Here is a 22,321-nt window from a genome sequence, read left to right as displayed (position 1 = left end):
TCAATTCTCGATAGCGAGAGTTATTTAAAACACATGTCATGACACGGTGAACCGCGCGGATACAAGGGTGAGTTTTCCCGTTATTTTCTCCCGACTATGATGACCGATTGAGCCTAAATTTTCACAGGTTTGTTATTTGATAGAAGTTGTGATGGACGAAGTGGGGGCCTTGGACAATACTGTTTACCGAAAAGGTCCAATAGCTTTAAAAGGGCAAGGGCACCAAGGTATTTTCTCCTCAGAAAAGGGCACCTTTACCAAAATTGTAAATTCTACTGTGAGCATTTCGAGGGCACCAAGGCAATTCATGGAGGCAATCTCCTTCATTACCTCCGTGAAGTATCATCATCATCATCATTCGGCATAGACTTGCGTCCGTGGCCGCCTCGTCCTCAGGTTGTAATGGTGGCGCAGGCCTGGAAGTAACCTTTTTAATGATATGCTGTAATTACAGGGAAAGGACGTAACATTTTTGCCCTATATGAACATTGGTGATGGGTGTTTACACTCTACAGTACATTGAGTCATAACGATTTTACACGGACAATTTTCACTTTAAAGCTGTGGAAGAATTGAAGCAAGTCATTCCTGAGTGTTTTCACACGTGTGTCAGTGTAATGCACTGTCATTGACTTTGTCATAGTCTGTTTGGTCTGTATGTCAAGGTGTTGTTACACGAGTATAACAAGTACTGTGTAATAGTAGAGTCTATGTGAATGATATCACATACATGTAAGGCCTTGAATTGTTAACCCACCACACCCACGGGAGCTTTGTGCTTTTGCCGTGGTGCCATGTGCTTTTGCCATGATGCCCTGTGCTTCTGCTGTGGTGCCCTGTGTTTTTGCTGTGGTGCCCTGTGTTTTTGCTGTGGTGCCCTGTGCTTTTGCTGTGGTGCCCAGTGCTTTTGCTGTGGTGCTCTGTGCTTTTGCTGTGGTGCTCTGTGCTTTTGCCGTAGTGCTCTGTGCTTTTGCTGTGGTGCCCTGTGCTTTTGCCGTAATGCCCAGTGCTTTTGCTGTGGTGCCCAGTGAAACATAAAAAGCGTTTAGAGTTTACAAATAATAGTAAATCCTCTAAAGTGTCCAAAGTGTTGGTCATTGACTGAGAGTGATTTAGATCACAAGTTATACTTCACGAAATGTGCAAGTCTTGTATACATTTCAATCATACATGTCCTTTCATGTACTTCCTTCCTTCATGTTTGACTGCCTTGTGTTTGCAATGTTTTCCAATAAACTTGTTGGATTTCCCCCCCCCCCAACATTTATGTGTAATTTAGTCCTATTTACAGTATACAGGTGCACACAGTTTGTTTTAGAACAGTAAGTGCAGAACCCGGTCACTACAACTTGTGTGTCTTTTATACTTGGCTGTTAGTACAGGTGAAAATTGCAGTTGAACCCAGTTAACTGGGGTCAACTGGTTCAACTGGATAGTGACCAAACTCGTCCATTTTCCATATTAACCAACTGGTTTGGACTAGGTTTAACTGTGTTCAACTAGGTTTTTTAAAAATTATAAACCAGTTGGTGTCTGTCCATTTTCCACATTAAACCAACTGGTTTTAACTGTATTTAACTAGTTTATCAACTGGTTTTCAACTAGTTCCAGTTAAACACAGTTTAACTAGGTTCAACTAGAATTTTGACCTGGGAGTACAAACATGGATGAACAATTAGACCCCCATGGTACAACAGGCCATCCTTGACATTGATTCTATGCTTGTTTGTACCTTCAATCATTGCTTCATAGTTTTATTACCCAGTCTGGTAAGTCATACATGTACACCACCCTCATGTCCACACCGGTATCATCTTACAATAACATTGACAGTAAACTTTGCCTTTTGTGTCTGGTGTTATCAAATAACAAGGCCCTTAACTTTATGAAGTTGTACTAAAAAAGGATGGTATATTGTTGATGCTCTGCCTAAAGTAACAAGGTGTGGGATTGTCATAATAAACTTTAGCATGCCTAGACTTGCACAAGTCTTCAGCTGTTTATGAGTCAGTCAATCAAGTTGATCATCTGTTTCAGCTGCTGATGTTGACTCCTTTCCCCTGGTTAGGCCATTAAAACCCTAACTACCCTGAAGCCTTCAAAAACCAACGGCAAGTTTTGTTTTATTCTGTTGGACTGAGGACTGCACTAGTAAACTGTTGGATCAGGCATACCACCATAACCAGAGTCCAACAGTTTGGTGGTTGGGTTGCTGTGTGGTGTTGGACTGAGGACTGCACTAGTAAACTGTTGAATCAAGCATACCACCATAACCAGAGTCCAACAGTTTGGTGGTTGAGTTGCTGTGTGGTGTTGGACTGAGGACTGCACTAGTAAACGGATTGTGCTTTACATGGGATCAGGCATACCACCAAAATCAGAGTTCAACAGTTTGGTGGTTGGGTTGCTGTGTGGTGTTGGACTGAGGACTGCACTAGTAAACGGATTGTGCTTTTGGGATCAGGCATATCACCATAACCAGAGTCCAACAGTTTGGTGGTTGAGTTACTGTGTGGTGTTGGACTGAGGACTGCACTAGTAAACGGATTGTGCTTTTGGGATCAGGCATACCACCATAATCATGGTCCAACAGTTTGGGTGGTGGGTTGCTGTGTGGTGTTGGACTGAGGACTGCACTAGTAAACGGATTGTGCTTTTGGGATCAGGCATATCACCATAACCAGAGTCCAACAGTTTGGTGGTTGGGTTGCTGTGTGGTGTTGGGACTGAGGACTGCACTAGTAAACGGATTGTGCTTTTGGGATCAGGCCTACAACCATAATCAGGGTCCAACAGTTTGGTGGTTGGGTTGCTGTGTGGTGTTGGACTGAGGACTGCACTAGTAAACGGATTGTGCTTTTGGGATCAGGCCTACAACCATAATCAGGGTCCAACAGTTTGGGTGGTGGGTTGCTGTGTGGTGTTGGACTGAGGACTGCACTAGTAAACGGATTGTGCTTTTGGGATCAGGCCTACAACCATAATCAGGGTCCAACAGTTTGGTGGTTGAGTTGCTGTGTGGTGTTGGACTGAGGACTGCACTAGTAAACGGATTGTGCTTTTGGGATCAGGCCTACAACCATAATCAGGGTCCAACAGTTTGGTGGTTGAGTTGCTGTGTGGTGTTGGACTGAGGACTGCACTAGTAAACTGATCATGCTTTACATGGGATCAGGACTACCACCATAATCAGAGTCCAACATTTTGATGGTTGAGTTACTGTATGGTGTTGGACTGAGGACTGCACTAGTTAACTGTTTATAATGACTTAACATAGAATAAGGCATACCACCAAAATCAAAGTCCAACAGTTTTGGGCTTGAGTTACTGAATGTTGTTGGACTGAGGACTGCAACCATAAACTGATTTTGCTTAACATGGGATCAGGTAGCATTAAACATTGTAATCCCTTGTAAACAATTGTACAACCCATTTTTAGCATTGGTATTTTTTATGTTTTTTTATTTGAGCAAAAAAAAAGCGAAAAGGAATTTCCCATGCAGGGACAATAAAGTTTTATTGTATTGTATTTTTCTGTATTGTATTGTGTTGTAAAACAAAAATTATTTTCCTAATTTTTTGCAAGAATTTTTTAAAATTAAATTTGAAATGTCCTCTCTTGTTTCTTTTGCGTAGAATATGGAGAGCAGTGAGCTGATTGTTACGGATCATGTCCTATCGAGCGAAGAGTTGAACGACCTCAGAATGAACAGTGGATGGGAAGACAGTATCAAACGGACTCAGAAAATCATCCAGGTAAGTTTGACAAGGATTATTATTCAAGTCAGATACCCATGTTGTTCTGTTTTTTTTTCCTTCTCCTCGCCCTTGGAAAAATCTGTGGATTGGGTTTTCAGTCCCTACCTGACTGCGTGGGTATTCCCTGGAGGTTTTCCTTCCACATCAAAAACTGAAACTTGCTTCCTATCTTCTCTTTATCGGGTTCTTGACCAATACAGTGATTAGAGGAACACGTTGCCTTGGATCGGTCGAGTTGGTCTTTGAAAAGCGTTTGTAACCATTTTGTTATAAAATGCATATGGTTAGAAAGATATTTTAAAAGTAGAATATAATGACCCACACAAGTATCACTCGAAGTTGCGTGGTTTTCCTTTTACCTCGTTGACTAAGACGGTCGGCCATTTATGGTAGTCAAATTTTTGACTCCCATAAATGGCCGACCGTGTTAGTTCGCACAGTAAAAGGAAAACCACGCAATTTCGAGGCAAACTTGTGTGGATCATTGTATTCTACTTTTAAAACATCTTTCCAACCATGCATTTTATAAAAAACGGTTACAGACGCTTTTTATAGACCAACTCGTCCGATCCAAGGCAACGTGTTCTTTTAAGTTCGCTTTTCTGAGAGCTTCACAACCAAATGTTCCTACTATTTCCAAGGAATGAAAACCATGCCTATAGGCTACATGTATACTGAAATGAAATTACTTTGAATCAAACTTTGGATGAAAAAAAAAACTTGATTTGTGTCACCTTCTCCCTCTAATATTATGTGAAGTCAGAAGTAACAATTTGAGGATCAAAATTGCCATGGTTTCAATTAATCAAATTTTTTTCTTTCTCGTTGCACAGGATGGTTCTTTAGAGCTGACAGAAACGGGTAAAGCGCTGAAAGTACAGTCAGAGCGCCCTCACTTGGTGAGTTTGGGCGGCAGTCGAATCAGCACGGCGATAACGTTATTGCCTTTACAGGAAGGTTAGTAATTTCACTTATTAATTTTTTTTGTGCATTTACTCACTGCATTCCTGTATTCTTTCTCAGCTCCCTTGGAAGCATACAGCCATGGGCTGCAGTGGCCCTCCAAAAGCTTTTCCCAAACACAATATCAACCTCTACCCTCGCAGGTACCCACTTATACCCCTGGGTGGAGAGAAGCAACTATAGTAAAGCATCTTGCTCAAGGACACAAGTGTCACGTCTTGGACCCGAACCCACACTTCGATGACTAAACTACCAGAACTTACATTTGATGCTCTAAACCACACGACCATGACACTAAGTCTCTTACCAAACAACTACGTAACACAAAAAGGTGTTTTTCTCAAATAACTCAACTTTCAAATTTTCCAACCCCTCAAACCAATAACCCCCTAATTATGAAAGACGTGTATTGGGACATTAGATTTGAATAAGGCAATAAAAGGGTAGCGACGAGTTCTTAAACTGCCGTTTAAAACCGGCAGGGTCGTGGCCGTGCGATAAAGGCCCGAGTTGAAGGCGAGTGCCTTTATCGCACGGCATCGACCCTGCAAGGTTTTAAACGGCAGTTTAAGAACGAGTCACTACTGTTTTATTCCCATTCATAAATGCCTTTTTGGTTCAAAGGCGTAATAAAGTATGAAACTCTGTAAAACTTTTCCAACTTCCTTGAGCTCTGTACGTGTGTTGCATTTTTTTGACTGAGACAGTTTTCGGATATGCATTCGTGCGCCTAGTAGTATGCATCTAAACGTATCCGAAAACAACCGGTTATAAACAGCTCCAGCTGGTCATTATCAACCGTTTAAACACCTCCATGTGACGCGCTCTCCACCAATAGGAATAGCGAAACTGTCTGAGGTATTTATGAATTCAGAATCAAAATATGTTCGATCGTTTGCATGTTTCCTCGATCTGTAATGCGCTAGACTTACACAGTCTATTACCAACTGTCAATAAATATAAAAAAGGTTATTTTTCCTAAATTAATCAATCATCATTTTGTCCAATCCTTATCAGGTAAGACATGTATCGGGACGTTAGACGCCAAGACGCCCCAAGACATTGTGATCCAGGGGAAGAACGTCGAGCCGGAACAATGCTGGATCGAGAACAGGAACAACACGGTTACGTTGATACCTCTAGGTCCATGCACTGTGGACGGAGATACAGTGGTAGACCCTACAAGACTTACACAAGGTAAGGCTTAGCGAAAATAGGTTACCAGCTAACATTACATCAAATTTACATTGTTGCCACTTATTTTTCACCATTGGACCCTTTCGGAACAGGAACAAAAAATTACAAATAACTTACAGGGTTTACAGAAGGTAATGGTAAAAGACTTCTCTTGAAATATTATTCCATGAAATGCTTTACTTTTTGAGGAAAATTTAAAACAATATCAATTCTCGATATCGAGATTTACGGAGTACATGTAACATGTCATGACACGGCAAAGCGTGCGGAAACAAGGGTGGGTTTTCCCGTTATTTTCTCCCGACTCCGATGACCGATTGAACCTAAATTTTCACAGGTTTGTTATTTTATACATGTATATAAGTTGTGATACACCAAGTGTGGGCCTTGGACAATACTGTTTACCGAAAGTGTCCAATGGCTTAAAGTCAGTAGTTTCTATATTTATTTTGGTTTTACCCGTATACACCTACGTGTGTAGCACTGTACACTCAGTAAATTCCCAAACTCTGTGAACAAAAATCACAGGCTTATTTCTCGGGTGGGATTCGAACCCACGACCTTTGCAATTCCAGAGCAGTGTCATACCAGCTACATGTATTGTAAACAGTATTTTCTGCACTAAACAGCTTTATGAAATTTGGCCCCGTAGTTCGTCAAAACAAAGAACTAAATCCAGTACCAAGAGTGTATCATAGTTCCTAATTGTCTCTGCCCCCAACTGGCAGTAGATCAAATAAGTAACTCTATAGTCCTTATTACCAGTCTTCTACATCACTTAATTTCGGTCAGTTCAGCTGACAGGCGTAGGCAATTCATTGTTTACCACCCACCTTTGGGGTACAGTGGGTTGATCATAGGATTGTGCCTTTGAACTGTCCAGTTTTTATAGAGCTGCTTAAGCACAAAAAAAGAAAGAAAAAAGAAGAATAAAAAGAAGCTAAGCACAACAAAATTATGCTTACCAGAATAAGGTTACCAGGCAAACTACCGTGTCACATGGTACAGCTTGTGACTGGTATGGTATCCTGCTCATTTCTGCAGCAATTGTTAAGCAATATTTCTTGCTTTCTTGCTTTAAAAGCAACTCTATGAAATTAGGCCCAGGTAATATGACACACAGAGTACACTTAGTATGTTACAGTATGAGAAAGAATTTTTGCTGTAGGGCCATCACAGTTATTTAGAGTGGCAGGCCTGATACTTCACGGAGGCAATGAAGGCGATTGCCTCCGTTGCCCCTGGTCATTGCCTTGGTGCCCTTGAAATGCTCCAGTAGAAATTTACAATGTACTCATAGGGTGCCCTTTACTAAAGGAGAAAATGCCTTGGTGATCTTGGCCTTTCAAAAACGAAGCATACAGGCCTGGAGTGGTGCGTCATAAAGACCGGTTTATAGTCGGTCGTGCAATGGAAATCTTTACATTATATAGGCCTCAGCGATGACAAAATTCAAATCTGTGATGGCCCTATAATGTACACGTATGTAGCCAAATATTTGTCTCATTACATACTCTGACTTTTTGTCAAACTTGATGCTTGTAACATCAAAGGCACAATTCTCCCAAATACTGCCCTTACATGTACATGTACCTGCACCACTAATAGTGTAAAAAGGTTTCAAGAATTGTGTCCACTGTTGTTTACAAAATAGTTACAAATATCTCAACCCATTACTGATGCCTAAAGGGAATGTGACCTGTGGGTCGTTACCATAGCAACAGCCTAAAGGGAAAACCTATGTCTGTTTTTCAAAATCCAATCCTGGTAGTTCCTGAACACTTTCATATCCGTCAAAACATACTCTCTGTTCCCCTGATTTTTTCTGATTGCTAGAAATGACTTTATAAAAGCATGACTTCATAAAAACAATGAGCATCAAGAAGTTCTGTTTCCATGGTAACAATAGAACAGATGAAAATCAACATGTATTTTTAAAGCCTTCAAGAAAGTCTCTGTGTACAATGAGCATCAAGAAGTTCTGTTTCCATGGTAACAATAGAACAGATGAAAATCAACATGTATTTTTAAAGCCTTCAAGAAAGTCTCTGCGTACAATGGGGATCATGAAGTTCTGTTTCCATGGTAACACTAGAGAGGATGAAAAACATAAATGTGTTATTTTTATAGCCTTTGAGAAAGACTCTGCTAGGGTCGAAACGTCCTATTTTTGTTGTAGTTATTTTTATAAAGCGGCCAATCCCACCACCATTTCCCATATGTCACAACAAGAATCACAGGCACTGACCATATTTACGCATACATGTACCTGATCACATCAACCTCTGTCCCTGCCAAATGTGCCTTTTATTTGTTTATCCCGTCAAAACAGACGTGTCTGATCTATTTTAACTTCTCAACAACTCCACATCCGTCAAAACAAGGACGCTTTTAATGTGGCATATTTTTGGCCGATATAAATTCCATCTGATCTACGTGTGGTTGTGAATGTGACACACTTAAAGCCTAGTGTGTTTTGTTATCCTACTTGTGCACTTAAAAACTGCTTGACAAACAAGTTCTATTATTAGAAATAGAAATAATAGCATCTTAAAGTAGAGTGAGAGGTTGCCAAGAAGAGCAGAGAGTCTTCAAACTTGCTGCATTTCTCAGATTAAAAAACTTTTGAAAGAAAAATTACCTCTTTCTCTAAAATTATACTTAAAGGGGGTGTTTCTAATGAATGCTTTAATATATCCACTGCTCTCAAATGCTCCTTACCAAGCATGTTTTAATTGTCATTAACCCTTTCATGAACCAAATTTATTTTAGTGATAAATTAATCAAGTGGTAATAATAATAATAATAATAATAATAATAATAATAATAATAATAATAATAATAATAAAAATAATAATAATATGTGGTGGACACATTAACGGTTTACTAAATGTTTGCAATTGGCACCCCCCCCCCCACACACACACACAAAAAGTCACAAAAGCACCCTCAAGAGTCTTCTTTCCGATTCTGAAAACCCTGTGGCCGTGCAATTTTTTATTTTTCATTTTACGATTATCTTCTTAAGGGATTTAAAGCGGTTGCTAGTGACCAGTCGTCACCTGAAAGAGTTCACTTGTAGAGTAATTACCAAAAGCATCCCCTCCCTTTAAGCAGCTCTATGAAATTGCTAACAGGAAAATGAAATCTTGATGAACCTGAACACTACAGAGTTGGCCTTTAATTTAAGCAGCTCTATTAAAATTGCTAACAGGAAAATGAAATCTTGATGAATGAGCCCAAACATCATTCCGTTACTTCTACATGTATCTGCACTCGTGTACTTTGATCTCCAGTACAACGTGATTTCCTGTGGCATTTCTAGAGAGGAACTCAAACTGTCCTGAGGTGATCGGGGTCTGCTGATGCAAACTATTTTCAGGATCTTGTCAGACTTCCTATTGCGTGAATTATCTGTTTATAGATGTGATGGAAGTGTATAATTTCCTTTTTCTTGTTCACATATGTGTAGTCCTACTGGTGTTAATTTGTCTGTTGCAATTTGATTTTTTTTTTTTTTTTGATTTTTTTTTCATGATACCACATGAGTAAAAATGTTTGAAGATTGACGTGACTTAAAAAATAATTGAGATGGGGGGGTTTTGGGGGTTAAAGGGAAGGTACACGTTTGGTAATTACTCAAAACAAATATTAACTTAAAATATGCCAGTGCTCCTTGAAATGTTTCCGTAGAATTTTTTTTAATGGAAGTGCTCTTTACTCAAAGAAATCTGCTTTGCCCTCATCTAATCTTAACAATGATAATTATTTTAGACAAAATTTAACTTTGAAGATTCAATTTGTTCTAGAGATGTTTCCGCAAGTTGAGATTTGTCTAATTGCGTTCTGATGTCTTGCCCTCGTTTAATAATAATAATGATAACTAGTTTTTGTATAGCGCTTTATCTACAGGTGTCTCAAAGCACTACTCATTATTTATTTCCTGACAAGTTTTAAAAGGTTTTGAATTTTTACACCCAAAGGAAGAAGTATTATTCCTGCATGGACAAAAAGACTGTATTGTGTTTTTTATACTTGCATTACATTGTCAGGTTTTTTATTTGACAATACTATGATCATAATTTTGAAACTTGAAAATTGAGTTTGTTCTAGAGATGTTTCTGCAAGTTGAGACTTGTCTAATTGCGTTCTGATGTCTTGTATTTCATTCAGGTGCAATGCTCTGCTTCGGCAAATCCTGCTACTTCCGATTCAACAACCCCTCCGAAGCGAAACAGCTCAAACAGGGGACTTCCCTCAACATAACCCAGCAGCACGTCCCCGGTAGTCTAGACTTCGCAAACAGTAACACCGACCGACTTAACGCCAACGTGACAACATCGACGACACAACAGAATGGCGTATCGCATCACATGGATTACACGCCAGCTCGGGTGCAGCACATCCCGACTGTGTGTTTCACGAACAGCAACAGCAACCACAACGCAGACACTCGGTCGAACCGGTTAGAGCAGAGCATCGAAGCGGAGCTCAAGGAGATCATGAGGCAAGTCTCGACAGAGGATGAATATGAGAGCGAGATGTACTCAAATAAATACGCAATGATGGAATCTCCCGAGAAGGATTACATCCACGAACCTCGGGATATAATCCCCAGCACGTCGTCGACAGACTCAAGCGGCAGCGAAATGTGGCCAGAAGCGGGGCATCTTGAGTCGTCTGCATCCCCGTTATTTTTCTCAAATCACGGTGAGATCCGAGAAACTGCCATCACTGATGATGATATTGACGGAGAGGAAAGCGAGGCAAATGCAACGAGCGAGTACCAGCCGCCAGTCAGTACGATAAGGTCAAAGTTCGAGGAGGTGATCAAAAACAATAGTCCGAGCCCAACCAGGAAGCATTTTCATATCCCGACGAGTCCACGTGGAACTCTAGAGAAAGATCACCATAAGATCGGCCCGCAATCCCCTACTAGGGTCAAGCTGGGTCAGAGTAGTCTATACACCAATAAGAACTCACTCACCACCCAGACTCGTAGGTCTGAGAATGACAGGTCTTCGAGCGATTCGAGTCTGAGCTCAACGTCTCTTACGACGGTCACGAGCACCGCAACAACGGCAACAACGGAGAGAGAGTGGTCAGGATCTGATCAATCCGGAGTCAGTGTGACTCTGACGTCTTCACTATCCGACGTCAAATCCACAAATTCAACAGTCAGCATTGAGACCCCGGGCTCGGCCAGTTCGGTCGTTCACAGAGATCCCCTCAAAATGTCATCACCTGTCCCTCCTCTAAGTCCAGATCAGAGATTCTTCGCTCCTCCCGAGGCGGACATCCGTCACACCCTCATTGTCGACCCGGACGATTTTGACGACGCCACGCAGAAGGAGCTCTGCAAGATTCACATGCAGGCCGTCGCGCAACGCAAAGAAGCAGAGAAGATCGCCACCTTGGAGAGGCAAAGAATGGAAGAGATTCTGAACATCTGCGCTGAGTACGAGGCGCAAGAAAAAGACGGTAAACCACACCCCAAGAAGAAACCTGCTCCTCCGGGGGGTAACTTCTCACCCCCACAACTTCCTCAAGTGTCAGTGAAGCAAGCGGAAGCAAAGGAAAAGTCTCCACCACGTAAGGAGACAGATAACAACGAAGAGCAGAACGGAATCCCAGCGGCATCCTCACCAAAAGCAAGCTCCATGGCTGCTAATCTCGGCGTCAAAGTCATCATTGATTCCCCCATTGTAAGAAGCAACACCTCCTTACAAGAAACCCCACACAAGGAGATGAATCAAGCTACGTCTCCTAGAGATCAGAATGTATGGTATGAGCCGCTGAAAGACGTCAGCAGTACAGCGCCCTCTTGTGAGACTACGCAGTCACCTAGGAGTAACAGAGAACAGAGTCCTCCTCCCAAGCCACCAAGGTCAACAACAGTCGACTCCGATGCTGAGGTAAGTCCTTTATACCAATATCAATTGCTCCGAGAGATATTTCCATCTGAAATGTTATAGGCCACAAATATTCACACCAACTCTCAAGTTTATTTCACTCCACCCCCAAAAAATGATTTATTCTTGTTCCTATTTCAGCCTGAGTCCATGAACACTAAAGATATCGCTACCGCCATCTCCAAGCTTGAGGATGCACGGGACAATTCCATCCAGAAGATTGAAGCGCTGGAGCGAAAACTGGATGATCTAGAAGTACAGGAGTCTGAAATGCTCAGAGAGGTTAGTCACATGATTGTCACATGATTTGTCACATGACTTAATGATGATGTAAAGGATCGCTGGTGCGTTGTGCAAGCCACTGCTTTAGATAAATGGCCCCAGTCCCTTTTTAACAAAATGTCAAAAACAAATTTCCTTCATACGGGGTGAGTATAAAAGAAGTTGACCGAGATTTATGATTTAAAAATCAAAACGAAAACTGGCACTCAAAACCACAGTGAAGCACATATTAAACAAGCATTCTGTCCTGCTTAACTGAAGAAGAAAAAAAGAATGAAACAAATTGATCATTTCTAAGAGAAGTTATGCCTGTTTTACTCAAAGCACTCATGGTTGTAGCTGTCCATGGAATGGTAATGCTTGACAGAATCTGCACAGATTGTCAAGTATTCCGTGGACAGCTTGCAAAATGAGTACCTTTATTAAAATGGACATAACTCCTCTTAGGGATGGTCAATTTCTTTCATTCTTTTTTCCTATTAAGCAGGAGAGAGTGCTTGTTAAATATATGCTCTACTGCACTTTTGAGTGTCACTTGTTTGTTTTGAGAAAAAAAATCACCAATCCAGGTCAACTTCTTTTGGACTCGCCCTGTATGTGTGTATGACATTGGCATACATGTACAAGGTTCTTGTATTCTACCGTGTTTTAAAGGCAGTGGACACTATTGGTAATTACTCAAAACAATTATTAGCATAAAACCTTACTTGTTAACGAGTAATGGAGAGCTGTTGATGGTATAAAACATTGTGAGAAAGGGCTCCCTCTGAAGTAACGTATTTTTTGAGAAAGAGTAATTTTCCACGAATTTGATTTCGAGACCTCAGAGGTAGATTTTGAGGTCTCGAAATCAAGCATCTGAAAGCACACACCTTCGGGTGTGACAATGGTGTTTTTTCTTTCATTATTATCTGGAAACTCTGTCGACCAATTGAGCTCAAATTTTCACAGGTGTGTTATTTTATGCATGTGTTTGGATACACCAAGTGAGAAGACTGGTCTTTGACAATCACCAATAGTGTCCAATGTCTTTAAGGTAATTATTACAGTAAAAGAACCCCCAAAAGGATGAGTTTTAGGGAGATCATTTGAAGCACTTTCATCACCAGCTTGCCGATTAAACTGCTGTAATTATTGCTGCTACTCATTCACACACACAGATGTCGTACTTGAACACAAAATTTACTTTGCACATTTTGTTTGCAAGACTCTGCGCTAATTTTGTTTTCTTTTTTTCCTTTCTTCCGCTTTGTTGTTGTTTTTTTGTTCCTTGTCAAAACATTCAACCTTCCATTTTGTCAATAATATATGGGAACAATATCAATTAATTAATCTTGCCAATGGATAAATTGGTTGTCTCTAACAAAATGATTCATAATTTCCAATTGAAATCATTTGTTTTTAATAATTGGATTTTTGACTAAAATTTGTTGTACGTTGATGTCTTTACTAACTTTATTTGTGTTAATCTACTGTTGGGCTTTATCAAACATTCATTGCTTGGTGGTTGTTGATTTTGTTCTTGTAAAATACTAACTATCCACATTTATTGCACGCTGTTTCTTATATTCGTATCCATTTAAAAATAATATTTTATTGAACTAATTCCATCTTGTCTAACATTTTGTTTTCCCTAATTTTTGTTCTAACCGCATGGTAACTATTTCACCTCATCCCAACGGACATCCCACCTGTGCACCCCCGTGTCTGTCATCCGACCATTTATACTCTCACTGTGTGTAAAAACTGACATCGTGTCGACGTGAATCTTGACTTGATTACCCGGGTTTATATCTGACTGTGCACCCCCCGTGTCATTTGTCATACTGTGTTTCGTTTCACTGTGTTGTAACTTTATCTGTGATATCACCGCATCTGCTGGGACATTCCACTGGCATGCCGATTATTTTCTGACTCTGTCACCCCCCTTGTTTTTGTACCGACTACCGGTATCACACCTGGTTACCTTTGTATGTGTAACGGACTACACATTGGATCTCATCACACCAACATGATCACCCTTTACGGCACACCACCCGATCCCTTTCTGACTGCGCAACCCCCTGTGTTTCTCATGAACATCTGTGTGTGTTTGTTTGGTACCGTGACCTGTGCGTGTATGTGTCCCCCCTGTCACATGATCAGATGGAGATCGAAGCCGCGTTGTTGGAAGGTGAACATCGAAGCGAGTTGACCCAACTACAGCAACAACAACAGCACATAGGCACACTTAAACGCACCAAGCACAGACTAGATAGACACGCTTCTGCAGAAAGAGAGAGGGTCGGTCTTTAAAATATTCACATTCAGCTGCTTTTTTAGATTTTAGCTTCTCAGTCACCCTTAATCCCCTCCAATAATTAACCCTCCTACTGTGTGACCATTCAATATCATCTATTGTAGTTTTGAATGATAGACCCTGTAGAAAGGACCACAAACTGAGTCAACCCTCCTACTGTGTGACCATTCAATACCTTCCACTGATTTAATGGTTACCCTATAAAGAACTCACTCCGCGGCAGAGTCCCCTTGATCCACTTAGCGAAAGTAGTTGTCCCAGCCAATTTCCTACCTTCCGCCCAGGTAGTAATTAATATGCAGGACGGTTCTTTTTAGAACTAAGAGGTCTCCTGAATTTGAATATCTATTCTGCAGCATTTTAAAACAAGTTCTCTAAAGAACTCCGAACCACATTCTGCAACATCTTGAGTTACACCTTAAGATCTTCTCGTTTAGAATTCAAGTTTTTGATTGTGGGTTGCATAACTCCACAACCTTTCCCAGCCTTCTGTTCTTGGCATGTTCGTGTCTGCTCTGTAGGTATCAATTGGCCGTATTTTGTTTTACCGCGTGAGGGCGTACTGGCGTATGTGGACCAATTTCATGTGGTGCAAAAACAAATAAACAAAAAGGGTTTTTACTAATTCTTTTTTTTGTTTCCCGTATTTTGTCATGATGCTAGAAAACTACAGACAGTTAAAATAAGATGTAATAGACCGATCCAGTAGGCTCCGCCCACGATCACGTGTGAGCAAGGACACGTGAGTCTCTCCAATGCCTTTCTGCACAACTCTGTCGGACCTTATTTGTTGTAATTAGTCAATACGCAATGGGGCGGAGCTTAATTGATCGGTCTATTGTGATGCAAGACATTCATTGATGAAAGCGCCCTCGTGCGATCGAAAAATAATGGTCAAATGTTTCATTGTAGAGGTAGCACCCTAGTGAACAAGCATTTGTCTGAGTAGAAAGGTGGTACAAGGGCACCTTAGTCAAGCCATACTTGAACACATTCATAAAGTTGCTAAGCAGAAATGAATTATTGGTTTCTGCTTAGTAGAATACAGGCAGAGGACCAGTCACAATCTTGTGTGGTTACTAGTTCCTGGTAAGCGTAATATTTATTTCTGGGCTGAGCAATTTTAATCAAGCCACACTTGACATTCATTCATAAAACTACTGAGCAGAAATCAATTGTTGGTTTCTGCTTAGTAGAATACAGGCAGAGGACCAGTCACAGGCATTATAAAAAGCTTGTGTAATAACCAGTATCTGGTAAGCATGATATTCATTTTTGTGCTTAGAAATTTAGTACAGCTAGCAGCTTTATGAAGTATGGGCAATCTGAACAGTTTTTGTTTCCTGCTGTATAGCTAGTCTTCTTCAAATTGCTTTTGAGAAACTAAATCAAAAGCACTGGACAGTGTTGGTAATTACTCAAAATAATTGTTATCATAAGAACTTACTTGGTAACAAGCAATGAAGAGCTGTTGGAACTGTAGTATAAAACATTGTGAGGAAGTAATGTAGTTTTTGAGAATGAGGTAACTTTTCACTGAAACATTAAAACACTTCAGGCCTAAAGTCTTTTATTATGCTTCTGAAAGCGCACAAATTTGTGCAATAAGGTGTTTTTCTTTCATCATTCTCTTGCAAATTCGACGACCAATTGAGCTCAATTTTCTCAGGTTTGTTATTCTATGCATATGACAGGATACACCAAGTGAGAATACTTGTCTTTGACAATTACCAACCGTGCCCAGTGTCTTTAAAGACAAAACCTCTTTGAATTGAATCAAGGCCCTCTCTTGACACAAGAATCGTCTACATTTGTCTATTCAGGAAAGAAAACAAGTCGACCAAGCACGGTTTGAGCTCAAACAGCTAGAACAACGCCACCTGGAAACAGAACGGCAACTCGAAGCATGTCCCATTGAGGACACTGCTCGCAAGCAGGCTCTGCTGTCCCAATACCAGCGGGAGGCGGAGAAACTGGAAGTGGAGAGGAAACGATTTGAAGATTTGGAGTTCCAACAGCTTGAGACGGAGGCTAGGATTGAAGAGGAGAGGGAGATCATGGAGCATGAGTTATCTCTGGAGGAATCCAAGGAGGAAGAGAAAGTTAAGACGAGGAAGGTAAGGAGCAAGTGTGGGTTGACCATAGAAATAGAACCCGGAGAACGTTGAGCTCGGCCGCCCTCTGTGTCGTCTGTGGAAGCGGCGTATCGATACCGCGTGATATGCGTGCATGGCAAAATGATCATCGCATGTATGGCAAAATGGACATCACGTACACCCAACATTTGTTACATTATTTTATTTGTTGAATTTTCTTCTATATTGTATCTTTCTTTAATCTTGATATGTAGGTTGGGGGGGGGGGGCAACCAACATTTGTTTTTATTTAAATTGTTTTTTGTTCTTCTTCCTTTCCTTGAATCTTGACATGTACATGTAGGTAAATGTGACAGACATAGACAAGCAGATGACTCACGTTATTACAGATGCTAAGATTGAAGCGGAGAAACTTGAGCATCATCAAAAAGAGACAGAGAGGGATCTAGCCAAGGTATGGTATGCTGGCAATGCTAAGACTGTCTCTACTACCAACCCCCCCCCCCATCCCCATCCACATCCACCCTTCAGGTATGCTCTGGACACTCAGATTGGTAAATACTCAAAATAATTGTGAGCATAAAACCTGACTTGGTAACGAGCAATGGAGAGCTGTTATAGTATGAAACATTATGAGAAACGACTCCCTCTGAAGTAATGTAGCTTTGAGAATGAAGTAAATTCTCACTAAAATATTTGAATTGAATTCGAGACCTCAGCTGAGGTCTCGAATTCAAGCATCTGAAAGTACAAGGGTGCGTTTTTATTCCATAATTCTCTCGCAACTTCGACGACCAATTGAGTTCAAATTTTCACAAATTTTATGCATATGTTGAGATGCACCAAGTGAGAAGACTAGTCTTTGACAATTACCAAAGGTGTCCAGTGGCTTTAAGCGTGTACATGTATGTTGAGATACACCAAGTGAGAAGACTAGTCTTTGACAATTACCAATAGTGTCCAGTGTCTTTAAGCGTGTACATGTATGTTGAGATACACCAAGTGAGAAGACTGGTCTTTGACAATTACCAATAGTGTCCAGTGTCTTTAAGCGTGTACATGTATGTTGAGATACACCAAGTGAGAAGACTGGTCTTTGACAATTACCAATAGTGTCCAGTGTCTTTAAGCGTGTACATGTATGTTGAGATACACCAAGTGAGAAGACTGGTCTTTGACAATTACCAATAGTGTCCAGTGTCTTTAAGCGTGTACATGTATGTTGAGATACACCAAGTGAGAAGACTGGTCTTTGACAATTACCAATAGTGTCCAGTGTCTTTAAGCGTGTACATGTATGTTGAGATACACCAAGTGAGAAGACTGGTCTTTGACAATTACCAATAGTGTCCAGTGTCTTTAAGCGTGTACATGTATGTTGAGATACACCAAGTGAGAAGACTGGTCTTTGACAATTACCAATAGTGTCCAGTGTCTTTAAGCGTGTACATGTATGTTGAGATACACCAAGTGAGAAGACTGGTCTTTGACAATTACCAATAGTGTCCAGTGTCTTTAAGCGTGTACATGTATGTTGAGATACACCAAGTGAGAAGACTGGTCTTTGACAATTACCAATAGTGTCCAGTGTCTTTAAGCGTGTACATGTATGTTGAGATACACCAAGTGAGAAGACTGGTCTTTGACAATTACCAATAGTGTCCAGTGCCTTTAACTATTTTAGTGCCAATGTCTTATGATCTATTTGATGTGTTCCGAAAGGGCCATTATTGATTTATTTTATTCATTCTTTAAAAATCAGCGCAGTATAAAAGCTTTTCCACTGATGCGCTGTCCAACCTTTTTATTAATGAGGATTACGTATTATTATTTTTGGTTGACAGAATTTCGAACTCAAAGAACATTGACCCTTGACCCCATTGACCTTGACCCCATTGACCTTTGATCTCCTTCCTGTTTGATGTGTTATAGGAGAAGATTAGATTGGGCGATATTGAACGTCAGTACAACCGTCTTCTTTTATATTACTCCAAGAAGTCCTCACTACCTCGCGATGAAGAATCTCCAGATTTGGTAAGAAGTGAATGTTTTAAACCTTTTCGAGTACACAGCGGCCACAAACAGCTTGTACCCAATGTCTGTTTCATTTCATTCATTCTGGTTGTGAAGCCAAGTAACCACTGAATCCAATGGAGATAAGATACCACTAGGCCAATCTGACTGCTCGGGTTTTAACCCTTTTGAGCACATACATAGCGATCACAAGCAGATTGTACCCAAATGTCCGTAGTGGCTAAGACCACACTATATGATTTGATCTACATCCTTCATTGAAATGTTTCTCAAAAAAATGCTTCATACTATCATCATAATAATAATAATAATAATAATAACAAATTCTTATATAGCGCATTTCACAATAAACCGTATCAATGCGCTTTACATTAGTCCCGTGGTCATAGGGCCAATAAACATCCCTTTAATCTTTCTCAGCTCCCATTAGGGAGTATACAGCCCCGAGCTGCCGTGGCGCTCCGAAAGCTTTTCATTCACAATATCAACCTCTACCCTCGCAGGTACCCATTTATACCCCTGGGTGAAGAGAAGCAATTATAGTAAAGTATCTTGCTCAAGGACACAAGCGTCACGACCGGGATTCGAACCCACACTCCGGTGAATTAGCACCAGAACTTGAATTCGATGCTCTTAACCACTCGGCCGTGACACTATCGAAAATTACTCTAGGCCTCTAACCAAAAGTTTTTATTGCCATAAATTATAAGGGTGATTACCAAATATATACCTTCCCTTTAACATACATGTAAGGTAACGCTGTTATAGCCTAAAGAAGTATGCAGGGGAAAGAACGATGATGAATAATGAATAATGATGACCGCCACAATCTCCTTGATAGAACATCAACAGTCATTGGCTGAGTTGTCTCACAACAATCAGGAAATCTCAAATTTCGTTTCCTATGCATAGATCAAGATCCGTGAGCTTGCCGAACGCCGTCTCCGTCTTCAGCCCGAGATGTCGCTAAGCGATGAGTTCCTTGCTAAGCGCAAGTACAACTCCCTCCCGAGAGACTTAAAGGGAGGTCCACCGAGTGATTCATCCTCAAGTCCCTCCCAGCTCTCCCCGGCCTCTTCCCATAACAGTCTACCCAGGAAGGGAGGAACCCTCGGAGATATCGAGAGAAATAGACGGATGACCCTGGAAGAGACAGGTAAAGGGCTCCCTCTAGTGGCCAAACTACTGGTCAATTCTTCTTCTTTTTTTTGTACTTACCTTGTGCCCTTTGGGTCAAGGCCCAATTTTTATAAAACCTGTAAGCACCAAAACTTGCTAAGCAAAGAAAAGTATTGCTTAGTAGAAACAGTTACCAGCCGAAATTCCACTCAATGTTTGCTTACATGTAGCAAAGAAATTTGTCAAGCAGTATTTTCTGCTAAACAGCTTTAATAAATTGGGCCCTTGTCACTTTTGCAGGTGACTTGAAGGCAACCAACTGCAGTGCATGCCGCAGGACCACTTTGGTAGCACAGGAGTTCTTTTTCAAACAATCTCATAAGATTCCCAGGAAAAGATATTAGTAATTATTAGATTAAAGGGAAGGTACATGTTTGGTAATTACTCAAAACAAATATTAGCTTAAAAACTGACTTGGTAACGAGCATTGGAGAGCTGTTGATAGTATAAAACATTGTGGAAAACGACTCGCTCTGAAAAACTGTAGTTTTTGAGAAAAAGATAATTTCTCACTAAAATAATAAAGGCTTCTAGCTAGAAGTCCTTTATTCCTATCTGAAAGCACACAAATTCGTCCAACAAGGGTGTTTTTTCTTTCATCATTTTCTTGCAACTTCCATGACCAATTGAGCCCAAATTTTCACAGGCTCGTTATTTTATGCTTATGATGGGATACACCAAGTGAGAAGACTGGTCTTTGACAATTACCAAACATGTACAGTGCCTTTAAATTAAAAATGCAGTGTGGTGTTATTATTAAAAAAAACACAAGACCACTGAACTTGAATGGTCGCAAGTCTACTGGCCCGATGTTAAAACCACTAGCCTCGGACCTCCGCTCCAGTGTTAATTTTGAGCCCTGCCAGATAAAATTAACAGTTTCAAAATGATTTGTGACTCCATTGCCTTTTAAACTGACTGAAACAAATCTTCTTGGTTTCAATATTTAGGAGACAGACTCATCGAAGAAGAGAAACAACGCTTATGCGATCTCCGTCGTCGAGCAACCAACGAAGCCCGCGTCCAATGGGAAGAGAGGAAGCAACGCGAGCAACATCTCTCGATGCCGCTACTCTCCCCCGGTTCCCTGCATGGTGGTCCCGCTAGCCCTACTACGTCGGCGTACAGCTCGCCCTGTCAGTCTATTGGGTCTCCTCTTCCTCTAGTGGTTGACTCTCCGATGAGTGATTGTACAAGTGTCTCGAGTTTCGAGAGTCTCGACGGACATCTCGAGACGTCGGGAGTCTATTCTGGAAACTCAACTCCGTCCAGAACATTCAGCGCTGGGTGAGTGTTTCAGAAGTGTTCCGCGCTCCATAAGGAAGGCTGGAGACAGTGCATTCTTTGTTATTGGCCCCGAATTGTGGAACAAGCTGCTGTGTGTTATTAGGGAAGCGGCATCTGCTGCGACCCTCAAGCACCAACTAAAAACTCACCTATTCCCTAGCTTATGATCTGTTTATTTTCATACATTTTTGTTAATTTCTTTGTATTTGAGTCTGTTCTTGATTCTGCCTAAGGCACAGTGTTCTTTGTAGAGCGTCATATAAATGTCTGGTATTGTTATTGTTTATTAATAGGTTTGGGGTGATCCCATTTTGTGGCCCAGTGGTCAAGTTCACCAGACCCAAGCTCTGGTGTTGTCTGCAGCAGAGTGTGGGTTCGAATCCCGGTCATGACATATCCTGCCCTTGAGCAAGGCATTTACAGCATAATTGCTTCATATAAAGTTGGGAAGGTAGTGCATTCTGTTTTACCAGCCAGGCTCCTAGTGAATGTCGATGATATCCTAGCCTACTTTCTTATGGACTGTGAGAGGGGTAAACCTGTTTCAGCTACAGGACTACATTGTAGGTGGCAAAGTGTGTTGTGTAATGCACAGAACAGAACCCAGTTACACTTAGCACTAAGAGAAGGTGTTTGTCCTTATATGTCTGGCAGTGGCTGCTGAATGTGCCGGAGCGCTATGTTAACCCTAAGGTGCCACATATGGTCTCATAGTTCAAACAATTCAAAACCTGTCTTAGAATGTTTCTATCTGTTCAAGCGCCTTGAGTACCGTATCGGTAGATACGCGGACTATATAAGACAAATGAACATCCAAATATATTGGAACAAAACAGACACAAAACTAAGAAGTGAAATGAGTGACTATAAAGCAACAAGCATTTTTGCCAAGATGCAAACGATGCAACATGCAGGAAAGTCTCAAAATGCAAGATTCACAAGCACCTGAAGTAACTCCCCTCCTAACTATACATTATTATTAACCGTTTCTTCTTCTGTTTCTCCCCTTGTATGTCTTTCTGTCTGTGATACGAATCTGCAGCTTCACCAAGGAGGAGCGAGACAAACTTAGCGAGATGGAACGTCTTCTGAAAGAGGCTCAGGCTGAGAAACAAGCCCTCCTCGATCAGCAGGTACCCAATAAAGCACGTCATCATATACAACCAGTCGTGAGTTCACCCCCCTTTGCATGATTTGTGTCGTAGAAAGTAGCACCGGATGGTAGAATGATAGTGGGTGGGGATGGGGGGGGGGGTGGTTTGGATGGGTGTAGAATGTAGCACTGGATGGTAGAACGATGGTTGGAGGCTGGG

General features: G+C 41.1%; 1 protein-coding gene across 2 annotated transcripts in view; it reads left to right on the top strand.

Moving 5' to 3' along the window:
• Positions 1 to 22,321, top strand: part of LOC117301451 (pleckstrin homology-like domain family B member 1) — a 41,633-nt gene that overhangs the window by 12,481 nt on the left and 6,831 nt on the right. Inside the window, exons 2-12 of one of the 2 annotated variants that reach the window (XM_033785442.1) lie at positions 3,637 to 3,756; positions 4,593 to 4,716; positions 5,740 to 5,919; positions 10,093 to 11,834; positions 11,973 to 12,113; positions 16,236 to 16,529; positions 16,852 to 16,962; positions 18,441 to 18,542; positions 19,455 to 19,698; positions 20,672 to 21,008; positions 22,051 to 22,141. In XM_033785442.1, the coding sequence (XP_033641333.1) occupies positions 3,637 to 3,756; positions 4,593 to 4,716; positions 5,740 to 5,919; positions 10,093 to 11,834; positions 11,973 to 12,113; positions 16,236 to 16,529; positions 16,852 to 16,962; positions 18,441 to 18,542; positions 19,455 to 19,698; positions 20,672 to 21,008; positions 22,051 to 22,141 (3,486 nt within the window). Of the gene's footprint in view, positions 1 to 3,636; positions 3,757 to 4,592; positions 4,717 to 5,739; positions 5,920 to 10,092; positions 11,835 to 11,972; positions 12,114 to 16,235; positions 16,530 to 16,851; positions 16,963 to 18,440; positions 18,543 to 19,454; positions 19,699 to 20,671; positions 21,009 to 22,050; positions 22,178 to 22,321 lie in introns of both variants that reach the window. The other variant, XM_033785441.1, reaches the window with a different exon arrangement.

The sequence above is a fragment of the Asterias rubens genome, chromosome 17 (assembly GCF_902459465.1).
Source record: "Asterias rubens chromosome 17, eAstRub1.3, whole genome shotgun sequence".
In the NCBI taxonomy this organism is placed as follows: Eukaryota; Metazoa; Echinodermata; class Asteroidea; order Forcipulatida; family Asteriidae; genus Asterias; species Asterias rubens.
The sequence above is the reverse complement of the archived record's forward strand: the minus strand, read 5'-3'. Positions and strand labels throughout refer to the sequence as shown.